General features: G+C 44.2%; 1 protein-coding gene across 2 annotated transcripts in view; it reads right to left on the bottom strand.

Moving 5' to 3' along the window:
* NPDC1 (neural proliferation, differentiation and control 1) overlaps positions 1 to 24693 on the bottom strand; it is a 475224-nt gene that overhangs the window by 37371 nt on the left and 413160 nt on the right. For both annotated transcript variants that reach the window (XM_086921156.1, XM_086921157.1), the window contains 6 exons: positions 17225 to 17311; positions 15367 to 15534; positions 12555 to 12621; positions 12160 to 12244; positions 9882 to 9961; positions 9129 to 9228 (listed from right to left, as the gene is read on the bottom strand). In XM_086921156.1, the coding sequence (XP_086777282.1) occupies positions 9129 to 9228; positions 9882 to 9961; positions 12160 to 12244; positions 12555 to 12621; positions 15367 to 15534; positions 17225 to 17311 (587 nt within the window). The remainder of the gene's footprint in view (positions 1 to 9128; positions 9229 to 9881; positions 9962 to 12159; positions 12245 to 12554; positions 12622 to 15366; positions 15535 to 17224; positions 17312 to 24693) is intronic.

Here is a 24693-nt window from a genome sequence, read left to right as displayed (position 1 = left end):
ATACCATCCCCCTCCACGAGGGGCCAGAGAGAAGGTGCTATCCCGAAAAAAAGCAAGGGCAAAAGAAAAGGAAATAAGAACTCCCCTCAAAATACTAGCAATACACGACAGGATCCTCTGACACAATCAGACAAAAATTCTTCCTCTTCGGCAGCTTTAAACCACTCGGCCACGCCTCAACAGCCGATTGATATTCCTGCCCCAGAAATCATAAACCTTTCACCTGACACCCATAACCTGATTCCGAGTGGCAATACGTGCACTAGGCAGGACGTAATCACTCATGATACCAATCTGCTAACTTCAATTGAGGCCCTAATAAAGCAACACCTTCAACCTTTCATGGTATCACTAGCTAAAATCGAAAAATCTTTAGCTACACTAACTTCTGATCTTAAACCCAAGAAGAATTTACTTCCTATGCACCCACTTCCTGCAGCTCCAACCTGTAATCCAAAACTAAAAGCTGCTGGGGGAATAAATCTTCCACAAGCACACAAAGCACCCAAAGCGGTTAACGCTTCAACGGTGGTCCAACAAAAAATAGTGACCCAACAGAAATCAGTTAATACAACACATGCTAATTCGCAGCAATTATTAGTCAATCCACCTGCAAACAAGCCTACTACCTCTGCTTCTTCTTCCCTTCCTGTTCCATCTGTACCAGAGGGCCAATCCACCAACCATCCACCCACCCCAATTCCAGCAAAGACACCAGCCCCTAAAAAGACGACTGTACCCAACAAGACACCTGCTACAAAGAACGCAGCATATAATACCAGACGCAATGGTGCACGCCCAGCTTATCTTCCACCAGAAGCAACGCCCTACGTCATTATTATGACTGGGGTCCCAGAGTTACATACTAACTCCGATGAGCCCGGATGGTCCCTAAAAAACAAGGTGCTTCACTGGTTGTCACTGAATCGTCCACTTCCCCCCTACGCAAACAACAGAGTTGTATCAGTCCGTAGAGTTCCGTGGGTAGGGAAGGAGCCAAAATTGATCCCAGGGGACTGTATAATAATAAACTTTGAAGACCCTCAAACCGTGGAACTTATTTCCTCTTGGGGGCCTCAAACTTCCCCTGAAGGAATTTCAACAAAAAGATTAGCTTTCTTCTACCCACCAGCCAAGTCCCTACTACCAGGACACGAATGGAACTGGACTCAGGTTGGCAACTGGAACAACAAAACGAACTGGTCAACATGGCAAGGACAAGGAGGCAGGGAAACTACGTCATTCCCGGATTGGAGGGGTGTCTCCACCTACAACAGGTTTGACTGCCTGGAGATGGTGGACTGACCATCAACAGTCCAGGGACTGGAAAATGTGATCATACCTTTATCTGATCTACCATCCTCAACCCTAGCAAATCTCCCTCAATCCCGAAGTCTGCAGGCTAGAATGATGCTCTTACCTCCCACAGTAGACGCAACCGCAATAGATACAAATAATACTGAGGCGGAAGGTTCTCACCAACCAGTCCCGTCCCGGTGTACCATTAATGCAACCACCGCTACTAACCCCAACAATGGAGTTTCTTTATTTTCCCCCCTCAACAACGTCAATCGTGCATCCTTGGATTCACCTGCACAGATAAGAAGCCCTGTACCTATTAATGAAGCAGAGTCGTTCCAGCTAGTATCAATATTGTTCTGGAACGTGGCAGGTCTCCGAACTAAGATCTTATCTACTCCTTGGTTGGACTTTGTTACCACACACCAGATAATCTGTTTGCAAGAGACTTGGACAATTGATCCACTGCACATACAGGGTTACCTAACGTTTCATACACCGGCCTGCCCATCAACTCATGGTAGACCGATGGGGGGCCTTGTTATATATATTTCAAACAAACTTGAAGTAAGAAAAACTTTTATAAAATGTGCTACACCGAATTACCAAATTCTTTTGATTATTTTTAAAAACGGTACATCATACTGCATAATTAATTTTTATAATAATCTATCTCCGATAGACTGTATGAAAACTGTGTCAGAAATTACCATGTCTATAAGCGAACAACGCGCTAAACATTCACCCACACTGTGTAATGTAATATGGGGTGGCGATTTCAATGTACAACTGTGCCCAAAATATAGGACAACTGATTGTGGCCTTTCAGACGAAAACGACTGCCCACTGACACATTTTATTCACTCCCCGGTAGGAGATTCCATTAACGAAAGTTTAATGTTTTTAGAATTGTTGTATGCCAATGAACTTGTCTACCCCCAAGTGGAATTCAAACCCACTTTCCACGGTAGGGGCTGCTTTAGTATTATAGATTTTATTTTGTGTTCATATTCTTTAAAGGGTACGCTTTTCCAGTTTACTACAGGTACAGAAGTATCTGGCGATCATTTTTCCAACAGCATTGTACTGAAGTTATTTTCTAATAATCATCAGCCTACACTGAAGAGTTTACTGACTCAAAATGCATTAATTATGGACAGAACCAATGGTTATTCGGTGAAATGGTCCCGGGTAGACCCCCAAATAACAACAACTAAAATTGTAACCAAAGCACTCCCCTGGATAAATTCCTGCCTTGATGAGGATTCTACCCCTGAGCAAATCATTTCCAGTTTTGGGGAAATCCTCAAAACTATCCAGAGTGTACTAGTCCGAACCCACAAATCAGGTACCCATCCAGGTCCAAAATGGTTCAACACGGCATGTCGAAAAGCACTAAATGCCCTAAAGAAAGAACTCCATAATCCAGTCAGAGACAACGCCAAAATAGCTAAGCTAAGATCTGAATATAAGCAGGCCCAAATCAGATGTAAAAAAGAGATGAAGGAAAAACTATGGGCACAGCTACATGAGAGCTGCCAAACAAAGGACAGCTCTCAGTTCTGGCAAGTTGTAAAATCTCCTTTCTTGCTTGAGGCCAAATCCCATCAATACCTAGACGTAGCAGTGTCCGCGGACGAGTGGGTGACTCACTTTTCTAAGATCTTTAGTGATCTCCCCCCGGACAGTGTGGCACAATTCAATCAAGAATCTAGATCCCCAAGAAAAGGAGTGTACCCAATTGATCTATCCTTTACCCTGGGGGAGGTTATAACCGCACTATCCTCCTCAAAAACTGGAAAGGCTCCTGGCCCGGACGGCGTCCCATTAGATATATTTGTCTCTAACATCGACCTATGGTCTCCAATTATCACCCAGCTAATGACAGCAGTTCTTAGCACTGGCCTTCTGGATTCTTGGTCTTCCTCCATACTTCTTCCTATTTTTAAAAAAGGGGATAGAAATGACCCTGCCTGCTACAGGCCCATCTCCCTCCTGGATTCATTGGGAAAAGTCGCGGGTCGCCTAATCCTTGACCATTTGCAGGATTGGGCGGCGGAGAATAACATCATCACCGACCTCCAGTATGGATTCCGGGAGGGACTGGGCACTGTTGAACAGGCTTTAAATTTAGCACTTCTAATAGGAAAGTATGTGGGAGCCAAACGGGGAAACCTATACATGGTTTACGTCGACCTTAGTGCGGCGTTTGACTGTGTAATTCATGCCAAGCTATGGCCCATCCTGGAGAAATTGGGGGTCGACCCGCCGCTAATCAAATTCTTGCGCGAGCTTTATTCTGAAGCTTCGGCTCGCGTAAGGTTTGGAACAGGTGGCGAATTAACATCTTCCTTTCAAATAACACGTGGAGTTAGGCAGGGTTGCGTCCTGGCTCCCTTCTTGTTTAATTTATATACGAATGGTTTGGAAGCAGCCACGCTTGAAGGGAGCCAGGACCTACCTACCATTAACCATCGCCCTATCCCAGCACTGCTCTACGCTGATGATTCAGTTATCTTTGCTAGATCCCTGGTTCAATTACAGAAGCAACTAGACAAATACTGCAACTATATGCTTTCCCTGGGGTTAAAGGTAAATAAGACCAAGACCTTTGTTATGAAAACGGGGCCCAAGGTGACAAGCTCGAAGTATCTCACTATCGAGCATTCAAAATTAGAACGAGTCAGGGAATACCCTTATTTGGGTATATTAATAGATGACCAGCTAACGTGGAAAAGGGCACTGGTAACTAGAAAACTGCTATACCAGCGTGCTACATCTGCCCTAATTTCATTTTCTAGAAAACTGGGTAAGCCATCTCCCCCCACACTACTTAAAATCCATCAAGCTAAGTGCCAGAGCATTGCTACATATGGGGCTGGCGTATGGGGTTATGTAAATACGGCCGAACTCCAAAAAATTCAAAATGGCTTTGCAAAATACCTGTTGGCCCTTCCCCAGAGTGCCCCCACATACGGATGCCATATCGAGCTTGGGATTGACTACCTAGCTGATTACATCAAATGTCAACCAATGCTCCTATGGCATCGTATCTGGTCTAAGCCTGAATGTCACCTTACTCGGGCCCTGATTTCGGATTGCCTGGGGCTGTCCTCTTGGAAAAAGATCCCATGGTTGGCTTACGTTGTCAACTTCTTGGAAGATCTGGATCTTAATCAATACGTAACAGAGCCGTCATTAATCAGTGAGCTAAGTAGGAAAACCTTTAAGTGCCATTGTCTTAACCACCTTAGGGAACTTCGTTTGAGCGGCGAATTACCCAAGCAATCAAATGCCCACGTTATGATGGTACAAGTCTCTCCAGGCTTACAGCCTTACCTCACTTATTATTTGACTAACTACGAAAAATACCTTATAACCAGGTTTCGTTTTAATTTGTTTTTCCGATTGATAACCTTCCCAAACCCATTAAATTGGTCCCACAACTTAGAGAAATGCCCATGCGATAAGGTCTCATCCCAATCCACCATGCATGTAGCTTTTTTCTGTTACTATTACGCCATACCCCGCAAACGCTGGGTTTTGCCCGTGTTGCGTCAGATGGGGTTGAGGACCTGTCGACCAGCGCTTCTTGCATTGCAACAGCCAAATTCACAACACGAGGCTAAAAGCCTGGCAATGTATTTGAAATCATGCATAATAATACGTAAAACAATAAGGAACGAGGATCTAACACTTTGAAACATTGTGCTGGTAGTTGACTGAAAGTGTATTTTTCCCTTCTGTTATTTTTTCTGTAACGTTATAGGCTTTTTTTTAAAAATTGTACTGTAATATTGTAATAGCATTACTTGTTCCGCATTTATGTAAATATGTATTTTCAAATTATGATGTACTTTTTATGGTTAACTAATTTTCTAACCGAATAAAAGAATTTGAACTGAACTGAACTGACATCTATGTTCAGGGGGGAAGGAAAGTTAGGTGGGCGGCCATCGTGGCTCTTGCTCCTGTGAACAGCCCTTGAGGAGCGGGCGGGTGGTGGATGGGGAAAGGACGAGGAATGTCCCTCCATCCTGGGTCAAGGTTGGCTTTGTTTCAGCCGGCCCTGTCTGTAGGTCAGTTCCATCCGTTTCCGGCAGGTGGGCCAGCAGACGTCGGCGCTGAGACACCCAGGCCCAAGGCCACCATCCTCGCTGGAACGCCGTTTTTCCTAAACCCAACTGTCAATTGTAATAGAAGGCTATGTGTCGGGGGTGTATGAAACAAGCAGTGTATTTTGTGCATGTGATTTGAACTATAGAGCTGTCTGCTGGTGGTGTTTATGGGTGGCGGCATGGAATGCCTGCCATGAACACCTGCAGACACATGCTCCAGATAATCCCAGCTGAAAAACACCTGGGCATTGACTCGGGTAGTTTGAGTCTCTGTCCTTTGCTGTGGGAAGAGCAAGGGGCGGGGGGGGGGGGGGGGGGGGGGGGAGGGGGGATGGGGGTCAGTGCTGAGCCTTGCGCTCGGGCGGGCCGTTGTCCAATGGCCGGCCTCCAATGAACAGATAGATGGTGTCACCGGATGTAAACAGTTGAAACAGAATGCAACGATTAACCCTTAAAGTCCTGGATGCTAACTATGATCATACCTTGTATAATTAGCGTTGATACTGTAAATGCAAACATAATTGTATGTTAAGCTTGAAGAATGACCCTTGGTAATCACACAAGCCGGGGTGGTGTGCTGTCTTTGTCTTGTTTGTGGTGAGGGAAAACATTACTGGTCACCTCCACGGCGTAAGCCTCAGGGCCCATTTCATGCTCCTGTGCGAAAGCTGCGTAATGTATGGACGGAAGCTCGCAGGATCCTAAACACTACGAGACCCGACTGTGTGCTATATATAACATAACATAACAATGCCCAGAAGGGGTCAACCATTCAATCTCAGGCCCCTTATCTGAAACTACAAATAAGGACTTCTGTTCACACAAACTCCGACAGTGTATGTGTGTGAAAATGAATGAGAGAAAGTACAACATAAGATTATTTTTTTTAAATAGAGCTCGCTACCGCAGTTGACGGTTTCAGGGCACTATAATTAACAAGTGTTTCAATTGCACATCTCACTGGCATTCGATAGATCGTGCTCTGAAGGAATAAGGGCTCAGCCAGACCTGTCGAATACTGAGTTGGTGAGTGTGCAGTGCAAGTAGATCTAGTGAGCAAGGCCTTAGCTCACTGAGATATCTTATTGGCTTCTTTAGAAAGACGGGTGAAGCAGGTGGGATTGGAGAGGATTGTTTATATGGGGGATTAATTAATACGTCACTATTTACAGATCTGACTCCGTTCAAAAGTTAGGGGAAGTAAAGTACAGGTAGATAAGTGAATCTGCCCAGAATCACATGTTGTGTAAGTGAGGACGCCGGGATTACAGCCCAGATCTCCCCATTTCACAGACCAAGCGTCAGTCCATTGGGCCTCGGTTCGTCCTCTGGCCCTGCAGCAGCATGTGCACAACCTGACTGACCTGTGCAGACAGGCAGCACGACGGCTTCGCTATTGTCCCAGACATGAATGTTTATATTTGTCATGCCAATAAAGCTCTGTGCTTTGAATCGGCTGGTAATGACGCCATTACGTGGCAGTGATTGCTGCTTTTGTTGCCTGGGCCTTTCTGCCCCTTTATGGCGTTTCCTGTGGCTCTCTGTGCTGAGGCCCGTCTCAGGGGGGCAGAGGGGGGCCAGCGGGGAGCCCGGGCAGCGCTGGTGGGGCAGCAGCGCTCCCAGCAGGGAGGCCAGGAAGGGAAATGGGTCTAATAGCCCCAGCGCTCCTGTAAACCTCCCGCCTGTCACCTTTCAGGCAGGGGGCAAACAGAAGGCGCGGAGCGGTCCGGAGGTATGGCCGGCTGCCCGCTCCCCCAGACTGCCTGTGTCCAACAAACAAGCATTTAATGGGCCGTGAACGGCGCTTTAGGGTCCATCATCTCTCCCCGATGGCTCATCAGCAGCGCCATTACCACGTGAAAGCCTGTCCGGGCCCCCCGGGACTCCCCGTGCTTTTCATGCTTTAGCTTCTGACAAGGGCCATGAAAGGCGGGAGGAGTGGATGAAGAGACCCCAACAAAGGGACAAGTTAATATGTCAGGGGCCGGCCTCTCCGCCCGAGCCCACCCTCCTCGGGCCTCAGAGGCCGGGCTCGCTCATAGGGGGCCCGGGAGCCCTCACGCGATGGGCTCTCCGCACATGGGATGCTCAGGAAAGTGCACACACCCCTCACAAACACACACAGGCACAATAGGGCATCCTACGCACCCACATCTGCTGCACACCACTCCCCAAACCTGTAATGTAGCCCCCCCCCCCCACACAATTACCGTTCCACTGTCCACACCACACAGATACTAAAACAAACTCCACATGCACACCTAGCACACGCGGCTCATCAACAAAAGCAACCACTGCACCCATGGAAATATAGTGACTGCAACCCCTGAGAGGCAGCGCCCACTTCCTCCCCTACCAGGCATCACACACATTCTCAGCACCTGTAACATGCCCTCACCCCACACATGTAAAGCACACCCACACGCAGAGCCAGCAGCATGCACATAGACAAAACACAGCGCCCTCAGCACATGCGTCGCGCATATCTCTACCACAAACACACACACACACTTCCATTACAGCATCCATGGAAAAGCGAGACATCCTCAGTTCCCACATGTACAGCGCGTCATACACATGTCCATACTCGCTATATATCACACATATAATGCCACCCACCATACACTTATTTATTTATGTTGAAAGTTGTATGTAGCGTGAACATGACCTTGCGGGTATCGGAGCGCTTTACAAATGTTCAGAGAGCAGAGACAAATTAAACCAATAAATATCATGAAAAAAGTAACACAACAGGTGGTAAAATATTGCCGTAGATATGTAATAATATAATCAAATAATTACCACATCCACCTAAAAACACATTGTAACCACACTCTGAACAAGTCTAGCTCGAGACCCTCTGATACAAGCTGTCTATTGTTTTTTTTGTTTCACAGATCACCCCTCTCCATTCAGCACTTTTTTCCTCCTCTACCGTTCTGCTATCATCCCAAATCCAAGTAACTGACTAACCTATCCACCACTTAAAATGCACTTGCATGTTTCACTATACTAATTCAACACTAATCCTCTATGTGTTCCGGAGTAGCGTACTACTCGCCAAAAAAAGCGCTTCGACGCCTCGTCAGGGGTAGTAAGCGCTATATAAATGCAAATACAATACAATATCATGCTATGTACCACTTCCGCCCTGATGGGAAATTTCTGCCCCAGACGTCGACGGGCTCACGCCAAATAAACAAGTCTTACCTCACACAGCCCAGATCACACACACCTACCAGGAGGGTTCCGGGGACCTTGCATTTAGGCACTAGGTTTGTGAAGGTTCTGCTCTCCGAGTTTGAAAGAATTAAAGAGAAGCCCGCTTAACAGCAAACCCGCAGATCACTGGGGTTAGTATGCCAACAGGGCGCAGCTGTTTGACATTTACCCAGCGGACAGTGAGCTACCTGGAGTTTTTAATGTCACAAATTGTTTTATTTTCATACTACTTATGGCCACGAGTTTTTACTAAGTTGTTCCATTACATGGTGATACGTAACAGTGAAAGAACATGGTCATTTCTACTTTTATGTTCTGTCAAGCGCCAACCTTTGACCGCCTCGTAGCGCTGTGGCACGATAACCTTCCAAATTAAATTTGTTCTCACGGACATTTAAGTATTTGGGCCGGAAAACCAGTTTCACCCACAAGGCTCGTTACACGGATTATTTCAAGAAATATAGCTGGCGTGGGAGGCCGTGTACTCACAGGAGCCAGTCCGGGGCACTCGTACACCGTGAAATCCCCGTCCTCGTTCTCCTCGTCTGACGTCGTGTTGGAGTCTGGCAGCTTTGGTTCGTCTTTAGTTCTTTATTAAAAAAAAAACAAAAAAAAAAAACACGCTTAACACGAGCCTGACTTTCTTCGCACTCACCTTCTAACCTGCCTTTTAGGGGCCGTCACACAAACAAACTTTCAATATGAATAATTTCAGAGCATTTTCTACGAGGAAATCTGCCTTCTGCATCCAGGGAGCCTCGCTCTGGAGAGAGGCGTTAAACACACAGGCATGGCCCTGGTCCTGCAGGGAGCCAATCATTACACACCGACCAGCATTTCTTTGGAGGGAGAGCGCCATCAACGGCAACGCACACACTCTTTATAAATATTTGACCCCAGCACAATTTCACCTGTGTGTGAAATTTGCCACACAAATGTTTTGATGGAGATTAGTTCCACAAAAAAACCTAATTGCAGGATAATTTACCCTATAAAGTGTGTTCTGTGGGCTTACTGTCGTAAAACTTACTTTTGACAGATTTTTCTCCCATAATGGGTTTTTTCAAAGTTCAACAATCTAGAGAAAGTTAGGAAGTTGGCAAAGTCATTAAGAAAAGAAATCAGATGTTGTCGAAAGCAAAGCTCACTGTCTTGGCACATCTGTGCTCAGAATGCAAAAGCTATCAGATAATATAACCCATACAGCTGTGGAACAGAGCCACAGGGGCAATCCATACTTACTTCTCCATGGATAACATCTGCTGCTTCTGATGCTGGTAGTGGTACATCTGGGCGCTCTGAGCAAGCTTCTTGTCTACTGGCTGAAAGCAAAGGAGTGACATTACAACACTGGAAACATGAAGCTGGGTCTAATCTGACAAAGGCCTCACTGATCCAGGTCTTCAACTCTTGCTTTTGACAAACCCCTTCGTATTGTATTCTATTGTATTTATATAGCCCTTACTACCCCTGAAGAGCTGTTTAAGTGCTTTTTGCTGAGTAGCACGCTTCTCCGGAACCCAAAGGATTAGTGGTGGATTAGTCTAGGGAAATACAAATTGTTAATTTGAATGGTGGACATGTGAGTCTAAGTTTGATTGAATAGGATACAGGCGGGCTAGAGGAAGGAAGAGTCTAGATAGTGTTATTCGGGAGTTCATATTTGTCTGATGAAGCTTGGGATAACTAAAAAGAGGACTGGAGGAGGGAAGAATATAGAAAGGGTTAATAGGGAGATCGTAGTAGTAAAATGATGTTTGGGATGATCAAGAGGAGGGATACAGGAGGGAAGAGGCTAGAAAGGATCTGATGGGAGATCATAGAAGTAAAATGAGATTTGGGGTGAGTCAAGGAAGGAAGAGTCCAGAAAGGGTTATATGGGAGATCGTAGTAGAATGACGTTTGGGGTGAGTCAAGGAGGGATAGAGGAGAGAGGAGTCAAGAAAGGATCTTAGGTAGATCCTAGTAGGAGAGCGAGGTTTGGGATGAGTCAGAGAGTGGAGCGAAAGGATATATTGAAAGATGTCCAGGATGAGACCGAGTAGTGCATTGGAGGGAGTTGGCTTTTTTTTTCTTTGCGTGATATATATGATCGAAATATGAGTTACACCTAATGTAAAGCTGTTTGTCACCCAATGAAAAAGGATGATTCATAGGAAAATCACCTTTGTAAATCGACAGGAAGTTATCTTTAAAAAGTTAATTTTGAAACCCAATGGAAAATTAGGCTTGACAATTTATGTTATAATCCAATGGAAAATTATATTTGGAAATTTATGATTGTAACCCAACTGAAAGTCGTGAGTAACCTAGTGGAAACGCACAAGTACAACCTAATGTAAAGTCATGTTTGTAACCCAGTGGAATGTTATGTTTGTAACCCAATGGAAAGTAAAGTTTGCAACCTGAAGGAAAATCATGGTTGTAACCCAGTGGAAAGTCATGTTTGTAACCAAGTGGAAAGTCGTGTGTGTAACCCAGTGGGAAGTTATGTTTGTTACCCAGTGGAAAGTCGTGTTTGTAACTCAGAGGAAAGTTATGTTTATAACCCAATGGAAAGTCAAGCTTTTAACCCAAAGGAAAGTCATGTTTGTAACCCAGTGGAAAGTCATGTTTGTAACCCAGTGAAAAGTCATGTTTGTAACCCAGTGAAAAGTATTGTTTGTAACTCCATGGAAAGCCTTGTGTGTAACTCTACTAAAAGACATGTGTGTAACCCAATATAAATGCCTGTTTTTAATCTAATGGAAAGTTATATTTGCCCTACAACATACAGTCCTGCTTCTCATCCCCATATAGAAAGTTTACAATTGTCATACATGGAAAGTTTTGTTTGTTACCAAACTGAAAGTTCTGTTTGTCACCAAAAGGAAATATTCATGAGTGGACATTCACTGAACACTTGTGTATTGTCCAATGGAACTCATGTGCGTTATCTAATGTAAAGCCATCAGTGGCCTCTGATGGTAAATCCGATGCACAGCCCGATTCAATGTTGTAAGCTCGTTCCATCCACAGTAAATTTGTATGTGTTAGTCACTGAATTTGCTTGTGTCACCTGGGGCTAGTACTTCCACAAACTGCGGCAAAATGATCAGCCCCTGTTCACCATCACTCCATGATGGCCAAATACAAGCAAAGATCTGGAAATTGTCGTTTTTTGTCTGGATTTAGAGTGCAGCAGTGGTAAAGCAATATTTTATCTTAAGTGCAGAACACCTTTACATCATTGCTGGTGCCACCAAACAGGAGTCACGTTGCCTTCATGTGAACCACTTAGGGTACCAGCCAGCATGAAGTCATGGGTCACGAAACGGAAATGCATGCCCTCTCAAATTGAAACTCATGTCTATCACAAAGTGGAAAATCATGGGGTATCACCCACTGAAACCTTGTACATGTTATCCAACAGGAAGATGAATGTGCCAACCAATGGGAAGTCATGTCTGTTATCCTATATAAGATCAGGTTTCACAAAATGATTCTATGATATTAAACAGAGACAACATTGTAAACGTACCGAGGATCTGTCATATGGTGGTGGCCCGGATGCTTTGTTAGATGAGTAGTCTGTTTTTGCAGCCAGCTTCATCTCCTTCCGCAGTCTACATTAAGACAGAGTTAAATCACACATCAACATTGCATCTACACTGCACTACATACATTTTTTCCACTTTAGGATACACTTTTTAAGACATCTTTTTAAAAGTCTCTCTATGGTGCAGCCACTTTGAGGTAATTGATACTTCAACTTATACCATGTACTGCTACTCAGGAAAGGTGTGACTTCTGTCCGTACACCTTGCTGCGAAGACCCAAAAAGCAGCTCCTCAACCAATCACAGCACTTTTCTAAATCTTGCCTAATTTCTTACTGACTCTCTGGTATCAGCGTTTTTGCAACTTTTCAACTTACCGACACCAACATATCGCAGCCACAATCAGAGCGGTAACCCCAGCCACTGTGCATGTCACTACAAGACCTAAAGGAAAACAAAGGCATGGTTAAGGTTAAGTAGATTAGAATGGCTTTGCTCATGATATTAATATAGAATCAAAAGTTGTGGTTGTTGGGTTATTAATGCATATTTGTTCTTTAATATAAACTAAAAAGTCACAAAAGAGAAATTAAAATATTCACATTTCTAGAACATAAAAATGTGAAATGTAGCTGATTGCACAGTGAGAAACACTAAAGCATTTATGCAACTTCACTGAAAGTGTACAAGGGTGGGAATTTTGCAAGAGTGGAACCCACATATGCAGGAATAAGATATGGCTTGAGGGTGCACATCGATCCCAACATCTCCACCACTCTGGTGCAGTCAGTTTCTGAATAATATATGTTCATTTATTTATGTGTATTTTTCATATAACAAATTCATATGTATTAATGACATTATTCATTGCAATGTGATAATTCAGCTTGCTTAAATAATTCTGCAGAGTTTTAATGCCTTTGCAGTTATTTTTTAAAAATAATAAGCAATGAGGCACAGAATGTAAGAAGGTAAAAGGTCTTTACTATTAATTGTTTATTTTGAACATGTTCATCAGTGTTCAGACAGAGATATATAAACTGAAACAAAGTTTTATTAAATAGAGAGATATTTCCCTCCTGGGCTATGAGACGGAAGCTCATGCAGTGTCCGTAAACACAGTTTCCTTGCTGAATGCCACAGAGAGGACACTTTGTCGACTCAAGGACATAGCCGGGGAGGCAAGAAAAGCAGTTGCTGTTTCTTTACTTAACATTGCTTCAATTGTTCATAAAAGCTATGCGAGCTTGAACCATCTATGAATCCCGAACTAGGCTTCTTTTGGTGCTAGGTTTAGCTCAGTTTGCTGAGGTAAAGTCGGGGTAGGGATATTGATGTAAAGAAACCATATACTACCATTATAATCTTTCCTATTGTTTTGCCTCCTGACAAGTATCATTGCCACTGTCGTGTTTATTTTCATAATAGTTACTATTCACATTGTGTGCACTAGGACAGGATCTTGATTTTAATAAATCTTGAAAATACATTACTAATTTCCTAGTGCTCTTGAATGTACCTATTCATGATGAAAGAGGGTTAGTGTTTCACTAACTATCCTTGAGAAATCTCACTGGACTGATTGCGCCCTTAAAGCACCTCACTCAAGTAATGCTCAGTGGATTGCGGGGGCAGCAGTCCACTAGGTTCTTTGTCTTAGGTTGGCACATAGACTAACACGTAGATTCATCCAAGACCCGTTTTGCGAGTCTTTAATAGCGATTCATAAGGAATCGCTATTAAGGACTTGCAAAACGGGATTCATGTAGGAATCGCTAAATAAAATACGATTCCTACACATTCCTTATTTGCGATTAGCAAATTGCTAATCGCAAATAAGATAGCGATTTCAAGGGTGCCAGGGGTGTCCAAAGGACACCCTGTAGCACCCCTGAAATGCCAATTTACACAGGTGTTGCGCACACACATGTCCAAAGGACATGTGTGTGTGTAACATGCAACAGAGAAAAATGCACTAAAGTGCATATTTCTATTTCTTTCGCTGTTTACCACAAAGTCAGACTTCGTGGTAAATAGAGGCATAATTTTGCGAATTCGCAATTTAAAATTGGTTAATGAATTGCATTTAAGGAATCTCTAATAGAGATTCCTTAAATACAATTCCTCGCAAATATGCGATTTCGCAAATAGCGATTTTTGCATTTGGGATGATGAATCCCAAATGCAAAAATTGCGCTCGCAAAGGGCCAGATTCTCAGAATCTGGCCCATTGCGAGCGCAATTTACTTTCATGAATCTAGCTGTAAGTCCTTAGTGTCAGATGGTCTAGAAAATCCATTTCCCTGCCTAGTTCGAGAGAAATCTAGAAAACGTATAGCTGTAGGTAGCGGACTCCCCTTCTCTCTGCAACAGCGACATTTCTGACTCCGCTGGAGCCGGTATGCAGGAAACCTGATTCTTAGAGCAGTGACGTGACAACTGGACTGGTATTGCATTACCTAGCCCCCTTTATCAGTGCAGGCTACCTTGATCACGGTCTTTTCTTTCTTGCTAACTTTAGTCTGGCCAAGACCAACCCGGCTACCACAAAAAAGATATAGTGCAAATGTTATGCCTAGCTTAGAAATGTAGAATTATATACAGTGATATGGTCAAGGAATTTAAAAATGCATTCAGGATGTGTTGTTTAGCTAATTGGTGTTTTTTATATTGTGCTTTGATTATATATGGCTCATGTGAAAACATCTCATATAAGTTAACTGACTCGGTTGATTTAGGGTTGGGTGGGATCCAAACTTGGCACCTCCCTTGCCTACACTGCTCACAGCGTCTTATTGCCAGGTTCTCTCTTGTTTTCAGCATCTGAAATTGAGGCATCTGGTAGTAACAACTAGAGCAGAGAACCAGGAAGACAGATGCTCAGTGTAAAATGTCATGCTACAAACGATTTTTGTGGCGGGTGTGTCTTATCCTACACTAGAAGGGGCATGGAAGGCCAGGCTAGAGACATTGTTTTATCACTGTACAAAGCTCTAGGTGCCCACAATTGCAGCTCTTTTCTTGGAACCATGTCTGAAAAATCTAATAGGAATTTTGAAGGAAGGGATGGAACAAGACTGTTAAATCCAAATAAAAATGACTGCATCTGCACGCGCCCCCTCCTGGCCCCACTGCGAAGGAGAAGATGGCCTTGTCAGGTTTACAGCAACAGTAGATACATATACACACCTAGAAGCAAAGCGTCGCTCATTTTGTCTCTGGTGACCGGAGAGCTCTTCACTCCATCTTTTGTGGGGGACGGGCGGTCCGTGGTGACGCTGCCCACCCGGTTCTTGACAAGGGACTCGTCTGCGTTGGCATTGCCCGCTGGGTCATTTTGCTCAGGGTGTGTGGCACCTGGACAGGGAAAAAATAAGGCAGGCGCTCTGAAACAAGCCGTAACAGGAAACAGCAGAGGTGACAAAAAACACTGGCAAAAAGTATTTTGATACATTGAACTGTAAACAAAATACACTCTTCAAATAACACTACAGAATTGAATAATAGAAGAATTAAAATGTGCATTTATGTATTTATTTTCTCCTTTTTTAAAAATTAAATTTAATGGGCACCCACAAGGAATAGAAATGCCTTATTACACCAGGAAACTTCAACAGTCAATCATCGTAGCAGAAAATGTATGACAGGCTGTGAGGATAATGTCAAGGAAACAGGTTTCTTTTTAGACCTTGCTGGAGCTGCAAGAGAGAGCGGCGTCTTTTAATGCTTGGGAAACGCTTTCCAAATCTAAGGAGCTCATACAGAGAAGCTCGGTTGACCTCCGCTCCTGCATCCAAATTTAAGCCCCTGCAACATAGGCTGGTTAGTGGCCAGCAGAGCGCTCGATAAAACTGTGAATAAAGGATTATTTCCTCTTAGAAATCCTGCACATGAGCCGGCCCTATACTTTAGGCACATGCCCCCACCACTCCCAGTCAATCTTGTTCTTTTGCTTTCCTTTCATACAGTGGATCCCACTTTCAGTTTCTATTAACACAAAATCCTCTAAGCCCCAGTAGATCCTATTATCACCCCTTATCCACACACCATACACTTCCCTTCAGCTGATCCTGTTTTACACTCCATCATGCTCCCACACACAATTCTCCAGTAGGTTTGTTTTTTTCTTACATTTGCCATCAATGCCATTTGCTTCTCTGAGGTTGAATCTGCTCTTCTCTGCGTGCCAACATATTCCTTTGAGTGGATTCATTTTTTACCATTAAACCTTACATCTGAATCTAATCATCTGTTGACCCTGCTCCTAAAAACACACTTTAATTTAACTACTGGGTCCTGCTCACATATTGTATTGTATTGTAATTGCATTTATATAGCGCTTACTACCCCTGACGAGGCGTCAAAGCGCTTTTTCGGCGAGTAGCATGCTACTCCGAGACCCACAGAGGATTAGTGTTGAATTAGTATAGTGAAACATGCAAGTACATTTTAAGTGGTGTATAGGTTAGTCAGTTATTTGGATTTGGAATGATAGCAGAAGGATAGAGGAGGACAAAGGTTTGTATTTATATAGCACTTTTGTTACTTTTGTGAGTGTACAAGAAGGTGGAAGGGTCTGAGATACCATGCAGAACAATGGGGAGCGCTACAATAGATGACAGAAGTGACAGTCTCCTCTTGGGCACACTGTCCAATGGAGTGAGACGTAATAGATGGGGAGGCTACCCATCGCAAGAAGCAGCCACTTTTCACCAGCAGAAGCCATCCTAGACTTGAAGATGTCCATCTAGGAATGCGGCCAAACCCAGCAATTGGGAGCCTCAAAAAAGCTGAGCTTCATAGCAGCTTGAAGCCAGGCCAACGGGTCACAAGGCGGGCTCTAGTATTTCAATCTTGTTGGTCGTCTCTATTTTGTAGTCCTCCCAAAATATGCAGATATCATTAACGGAATGAACACAAGGTACCCTCTGAAGGTTCCTGCAAGATGATCGCTGCTGCTATTCCAGCCACAGAGGGTTTACAGATGAATCTCTTGAAGAAAACTATGAGACAGGGGAAAATGAGAGACCATGCCTGTATCACTTACCTCCCGTCTCCACTTGAAGATTCTGCTTGTTCAGCAAGGATGCTAAGAATTCAATGTCTTGGTCTATAAGGGCGTCTGAAGGCTTCCCTGAGGAAAGAAAGAGTACAAGAAAGCGTTTACCTAAGATGTTCAGAACAGCATCCTAGAGTATAGGGCAGCACGTTAAGAACTGCCACCAACATTACTGCAAAAAGCAAGTTCACAATGCTGATAAAGTTGGTGATCACAAAGGAAGGGTTTTTTAAGGGCATTTATAAAGGTGTAAATATAACCAACAATGTTTGTGAAGTGCTTAATGCTGACAGTAAGTTCTTTTGCCAAGTACCAATGCTTTTATTAATAATAACAGGTTTTTATAGAGATTGTCTGAATCCATTTGGCTGCATAAACACACAAAAAATAACAAGTGTTAATAGAGGCAAATATGATAGTGTGATGGTTAATGGCCTTTGAAGAATAGAAGGCTGAACAGGCCATTTCAGGATTCGAATTTAAGACCTGCTGGTCAGACGCGATGTCGGCAGTGATTTTATGTCAGAATATTGAGTCCAAAAACATTGACGAGAGACTATCAAATGCCACAATATTGTGCTGGTAAGTACAGATTTACTATTCTTACTATCTAAGTACACTGCATAGATATGAATTATCAAGTTACATATATGTGGAGTTAAGAATACCTAACTGCTTTGACTTAAATTCACAATATTGTGGTAGTAGGTATTCTGTCCACATTATTTTTGAACACTATATTCTGTTGGAATGCCATGCAGAGCCAGCATTTAACTCACTGAGCCAACATGCCGGCTAAAGAAAGCTAGCTTTAGCACTCTGGTCTCCTGCCAAAAACATTTTTGAAAAGAATCTAAAAAAATATGACAGCAAACGGAAGTTGGTATACCATATCTCTTTCTGGGGGACTCCATCATGACCGACACGGGCTTCCTCTACTGAACGTACGTGGCTCTCCAGTCCCAGAGGAATATGCCATTCACCTCAATTATGGTAAGGAAGCCATGCTTCTGCCATGGTCACTGACAGTCTTACCACATACTTCCTAAGGCAGAACAGGCAGGATGGGGGGTTGATAGCTCCAGGCACATCACAGTTAAAGGTCTGTTTACAGAGGGTACCGCTGTGAAACATGTGGCCTTCAAATAAGAACTCTTTCCATGTTCATGGGTAACATTCCAACAGTTACAGTGTCTACTGACAAATGGGCAGGGTCATCTGGGCCAAACGTATTTTGGGGGCCCTGTTCGGACCAGATTTGAATTTATGATCCATTTTCAGCTCTTTCATGCCCCGACAGTGCACAGTAACACTCCTACAAATTCTAAATGTGTTTACATCTAATATTCAGGGATAGTTATGTGTGTTTTCAATATCGCAACACAGCAGCAGCTCACCAATATTACTGCAAATAACCCATGTGACACCCTCGCATTTCTCATATGTGAGGCCCTATTTTGATCTAAATGAAACTTTTTTATGGATGTTGCATGAAACATAAACACAACATTCCTCTGTAAAATGTCTGTACTGGACTTACACATCATGTAGATTAAAAATAAATAAAAGGAAAACAGTATTTAAAACAACTGTTTAAGAAGTATGCAAGGTCATTAGGGCAAGACTCTGCAGAACAGACCTGACTCTGTCAAGAGCCCCCTGAAAGTCTGGGCCCTGGGCCAGAGCCCACTTTGCCCATGCATTAAAACGTCACTGCACATGGGGGCAAGTAGACCGCTCACAACTGGAATTTGTGAACAGAGGGGGCAGGCCATAAGACATTATAAGTCAACTTTATATATTATTTATTTATTACTCATATTTATAGCCCATGTGCATGAAGCCGCATCATCTACTGGTCTTGTGATCTATGCACACAGACACCCCTAGAGTATTCATTTCTTACGACCTTTCCACACACTATATTAAAGAACTTCAACTGGACAAAAAGTGCTTGTGGCACAGACTGTCACATGTCAAAGCAACCCTTGGGCCACTGACCATGGTCCCAGACTTTGGAATTTAGAGAAGAGAGTTACACGTGGCCACACCTAAGCAAAGTGCAATTCTAGATTCTGCTGTTGGGCCAATATGAATGCTTCGCCCTTGTGCCAGAGTGGAGTCCTGTTTGCTCCAATCAGATTTTTCATCACAGGGGTGGATCCCAGAATCCATGTCTAACATCAGCGTATCATATCGGGATCTGTTGCGCCGGGAAACCCTTTGTTGGGTAGCTGTGCGCCCTATAAATGAAATAAATAAAATAAAATAATAAATAAATGTCTAACACACTATTGTATATTTATTGTAGTTGTGGACTCTTAAAAACACCATTAACTATCTCAAAAGCCCTTGTCCCCTTTGAAAGACACCTTTGTTTCCAATTGAACAAATTGCTTCAAAGAAATTCTGCCTTTAAAGGGACAAAATGGACACAAATGACCATTTTTGCTTAGCTTGAAAGTGGCAGAATCTTCAGAGGCGGCCATCTTGCATTTGCCAAGCATGAAAGGGTACTTCCGGTGCTACTTCCGGTGCTACTCCCGTTTGTGCCGCATAAAAATGACTTTGAAAAAACAACAAAAAACGGTGCATATTTCTGCAATGGAAGCTGCTGAGGACGGTTTCCTTCTCTACGTTTCTATTAAATAACTGTTTACCCCCGCCAATGCGCCGCATTAGTGACCGGAAGCAAGAAGTAAAGATAAAAGTGAGTGGGGGTGACAAGTAGAGGTTCTATCAAGAAAGCACCTGTCTTGGCATGAACTACCGGAGCCATCAAAAAGTAATGATGTCTCGTTTTCCCGAACAATTGGGTGTTAATGCTTGCCCCATGCATACCAGACTGCCAGGCCTGTATCCCAGGGAGACAGCACTGGTGGAGGGGGTGTTCCCCGCTCAGCCGAGCCCACTTTCCTCTTCTAAGAACAAACAATGCCTTTTAGAAACACAAAGCCCCGCCCTTCTCCCCTCTTTGATTGGGAGGCATTGTTGTGAGGTTTCAGTCCCTGCCGTACACATGTTAATAGGCTGAAGGAGTGTCACAGAACAGAGAGCCCATCAGGGCTTAAGGGACAGATGGGGGAAAACTGTCTGCGGTGGAAGTCATCTGTGCCTCGCTGGTTTGGCGCGCCCCCCTCATGCTGGTCGGAATGGCAGGCCTCTGTCAGCAAGAGGGTCCGGAAGTACAGACACCTGTCAGGCAGAAGGCCAGAGAATACACTGAGCACTCTGGCTGAAACTACAGAGAGTTGCCACGTGCTCAGGGGCGCAACTAGACCCGAACCTTGGTTGGGGGAGGTGGGGGTGGGGGGTGGGGGTGGGGTTGGGGAGGGTTGTTAACACTCCCAGTCAGGGCTGGCCCTAGCACTGGTCGAACACGTGCATCAGTCTTTTTTTTGGCGCCACCCTCCCATTTTTTGCTTCTCCGTGAATTCCATCACTACCATTGACCCACAATGCATCTTATCTCTCTATAGCACCTTTCTGACACGTATTTCTTTTTTTATAGCGCTACTCCTAGTTTACTCACACTCAGTTCTGTGATATGCGTGGTACACATTCTTTGTAGTAGGCACATTAACCCTTTGTGCTGTGTGGGTGGCAGGAGTGTCCATGTGAGTGCATGGTGAGCAATGCAACAATGTGAGAGTAGGGTATGAGGAGCGACTGCAGGGGGAGTCAGGTGACCATATGAATTTGGGTGCGGATGTAAGTGCAGAGTGGGAAGAATGAATACATGGTTAGTGATGGGTTTGTTTGAGTGAAGATTGCAGATTGAGCAGCGAGGTTGACAGGTGAGTGAAGTGTCAAATTAGTGCAGGGTGAAAACTGTGCTCATGTGACTGCAGGGGGAGGCACAGGGTGAACAGCGCAAGTGCACTGTGAGTGCAGAGTGATCACTGTGAGGGTACGGAGAGCGGGTAAATGCAATGAGTGCATGGTGATCAGTGTGAGTGCATGGTGATCAGTGTGAGTGCATGGTGATCAGTGTGAGTGCATGGTGATCAGTGTGAGTTCATTATGATAGCTATGGGTACAGGGTGAGCGTGAAAGTGAAGGGCGAGAAGAGGAGTGAGTATGAATTCAGGGTGCATACCCAGACAATTGAAGTAACTCAGCATGTTATTGGCGATGACGTAGGGTTTCAGATATAAATTAAACTATTGCTATTATGGCATTATTCAGGGGATTAAGAGTGAATGAAATAAATAATGCGCTGATCCTGCAACAACCTTCCAGTCTCAGGATTAGGGTTGCCAGCTCATTATTTTCATGTCTCAGACGGTACAAAAATAGGCAGTCACCTAAAGCTGTATTTTCAGCACTTATCTGTGCAGCAAATATAAATAGAAAGCACTTTTAATTGTGTTCTAGGGCTGCCTGAATGATCCATGACTGATAATTAAAGGAAACAAAGGTAACAAAGACAGAAAGGTCACATTACAATTGAATAACAACTTTTTTTGTTTATAACCCTATTTAGTTTTAAGACGAGGACTTTGCAGGCTCTTTAAAAAACACATGGCTGACATTTTTCTTTTGGCACCCCTACTTTATATTCCTTTTCATGAAATGCATTCTTACACTACAGTAGTAAATTTAAAATACAAATGTAAGAAATAGGCAGAGTGTGGGCCCAGGGTGGAAGGTACTGGAACCTGAAAAAATACAAAGCCTCAGTAACCAGTTTACAGAGGTATGTAAATGTGCAAATGGTCTTTAAAAACCTGTGAAAAACTCAGGCGTGCCGGATATAAGACTCCAGATGCTGCTCAGCCGAGCCCAAAGCAGCTCGAGCTGCAGCAGCCCAGGCTCGTACACATGACCGGGAGGAGGCGGAAGGGGTGTGGGGGGGCTGAAGCCCTTTTAGCCCTATGGGCATTGCGCGCAAGGAGCGGTGGCGGACGGTACCATTGATTGATGCGAGTGGGGCGAGACAATGGGTTCCTCTCCGATGAAGCATCCGAAAACAATCAAACACACCGTGATTGCAAGTATTAACACACTCATTATGCATGTGTCCATTAATAAATACAAGATAATGAGTAAATTATTATTAACTTAACTTTTATTCCAATGTTATTTATTGATATAGACCTAAATCTAAATGAAATAACATTACAAATAATGTAAAAAGAACACAATATTAATATGCAGTGTCATTACGCTATACATATTATGACAAAATACATAAAAATACTTCCTAGTACATTTAAATATCTTTCATAGTGCTTGTGCACAATAAAAGGATCGCCCTTCTATTGGTACATCTAAAAATTACAAACGACCAAGTCACTCAGGTCAAACTCATTTTGGCCACTGAGCCTTTTATAAGAGTCTCCAGAGCCGACTTGGGTTTAAAAGAATCAATATTCGAGGTGAGCCTAAATGTTTTATTAGCCTGCTCAAAAGACTTAAAGAACACAGACTGTTCTTTCAACAGGGGGAACATTTCAGCCCTCAAAGCTGCTCCTAACATTCCCTCCTCCCCACCTAGGAGAGAGTTTCCCCACCTCAATACAGCTGCCAAAGAGAAGGGATACACAGAAACTGAACCCAAATCCAAGCGCAAGACGTGGGGGGCTCACCGAGTATTCCAATTACAGATTTGGCGAAGGAATCTTCCTTCGGTCCTTTGCAAAGAGTACCAGTAACTCGTATCCAAAAACAACAATTGATGGACAGAATGCAGAACAATGTCAAACATTCACCCCAGTACAGAGATCTGGGCCTAAATCCATCGTGTTTTTGCTCACCATGCCATTCCAGTTTGGACCCAATCATATGCAAATCAGTCTTGACCCTGCGCCCAATGCGAACAGTCCAGCCCGAACCGCCAGGTTCAAACTGGAATGGCATGGTGAGCAAAAAAACGATGGATTTAGGCCCTGATCTCTGTCCTGGGGTGAATGTATGACATTGTTCTGCATTCTGTCCATCAACTGTTGTTTTTAGGTCTCGCCTAGACGAAAGCAAAAGCGAAGCTTTTGCTGTCTATGCGAGACAACTTATGCTGCCACTTTTCTGGGAATATTGTGGACATCAGACTGTTACGAGCTTTTTCTGCTGTAGTCAGGCTGTCACGAGCTTCTCCTTTGGAGATTTGACCTCGTGAGCGCGCCTTGACTGCATCTAATGGGCCGTGCGCTTCCTTTAGTCAGTTTCACTTTGTTTCATTTCAAAGTGCAGGCGTCAATGTGTCTGGTAGTTGTTCATGTGGAGTGCCTTCTGAGTTCGTGAGCGCGCCTTGACTGCATCTAATGTGTGTGGCTTTTTTTTTCAACGTGGCCCGGGCGCTTGCTTCAGTCAGTTTCGCTTTTAAGGTGCAGGCGTCAATGGGTCTGGTACTTGTTTTATTTCCATTTAATGCTCTTTGGAACAACAATTTTATATTACTTGTGTGTATTACCACTGGCCAGAATTTCAAAGACTTATATTCACGCAGGTGAAATAATACTATTGTGATTAGGGCCGATTTTTGGAGTCTGACCGTTCAGAGTGCAGAGTGGAGCTTCAGAGTGGAGCTTCAGAGTGGAGCTTCAGAGTGGAGCTTCAGAGTGGAGCTTCAGAGTGCAGAGTGGAGCTTCAGAGTGGAACTTCAGAGTGGAGCTTCAGAGTGGAGCTTCAGAGTGCAGAGTGGAGCTTCAGAGTGGAGCTTCAGAGTGCAGAGTGGAGCTTCAGAGTGGAGCTTCAGAGTGGAGCTTCAGAGTGCAGAGTGGAGCTTCAGAGTGGAGCTTCAGAGTGGAGCTTCAGAGTGCAGAGTTGAGCTTCAGAGTGCAGAGTGGAGCTTCAGAGTGGAGCTTCAGAGTGGAGCTTCAGAGTGGAGCTTCAGAGTGGAGCTTCAGAGTGGAGCTTCAGAGTGGAGCTTCAGAGTGCAGAGTGGAGCTTCAGAGTGGAGCTTCAGAGTGCAGAGTGGAGCTTCAGAGTGGAGCTTCAGAGTGCAGAGTGGAGCTTCAGAGTGGAGCTTCGGAGTGCAGAGTGGAGCTTCAGAGTGCAGAGTGGAGCTTCAGAGTGCAGAGTGGAGCTTCAGAGTGCAGAGTGGAGCTTCAGAGTGCAGAGTGGAGCTTCAGAGTGCAGAGTGGAGCTTCAGAGTGCAGAGTGGAGCTTCAGAGTGCAGAGTGGAGCTTCAGAGTGCAGAGTGGAGCTTCAGAGTGGAGCTTCAGAGTGGAGCTTCAGAGTGGAGCTTCAGAGTGGAGCTTCAGAGTGGAGCTTCAGAGTGGAGCTTCAGAGTGCAGAGTGGAGCTTCAGAGTGGAGCTTCAGAGTGGAGCTTCAGAGTGGAGCTTCAGAGTGGAGCTTCAGAGTGGAGCTTCAGAGTGGAGCTTCAGAGTGGAGCTTCAGAGTGCACAGTGGAGCTTCAGAGTGGAGCTTCAGAGTGCAGAGTGGAGCTTCCGAGTGGAGCTTCCGAGTGGAGCTTCAGAGTGGAGCTTCAGAGTGGAGCTTCAGAGTGGAGCTT

The sequence above is a fragment of the Lissotriton vulgaris genome, chromosome 5 (genome assembly GCF_964263255.1).
Source record: "Lissotriton vulgaris chromosome 5, aLisVul1.2, whole genome shotgun sequence".
NCBI lineage: Eukaryota > Metazoa > Chordata > Amphibia > Caudata > Salamandridae > Lissotriton > Lissotriton vulgaris.
The sequence above is the reverse complement of the archived record's forward strand: the minus strand, read 5'-3'. Positions and strand labels throughout refer to the sequence as shown.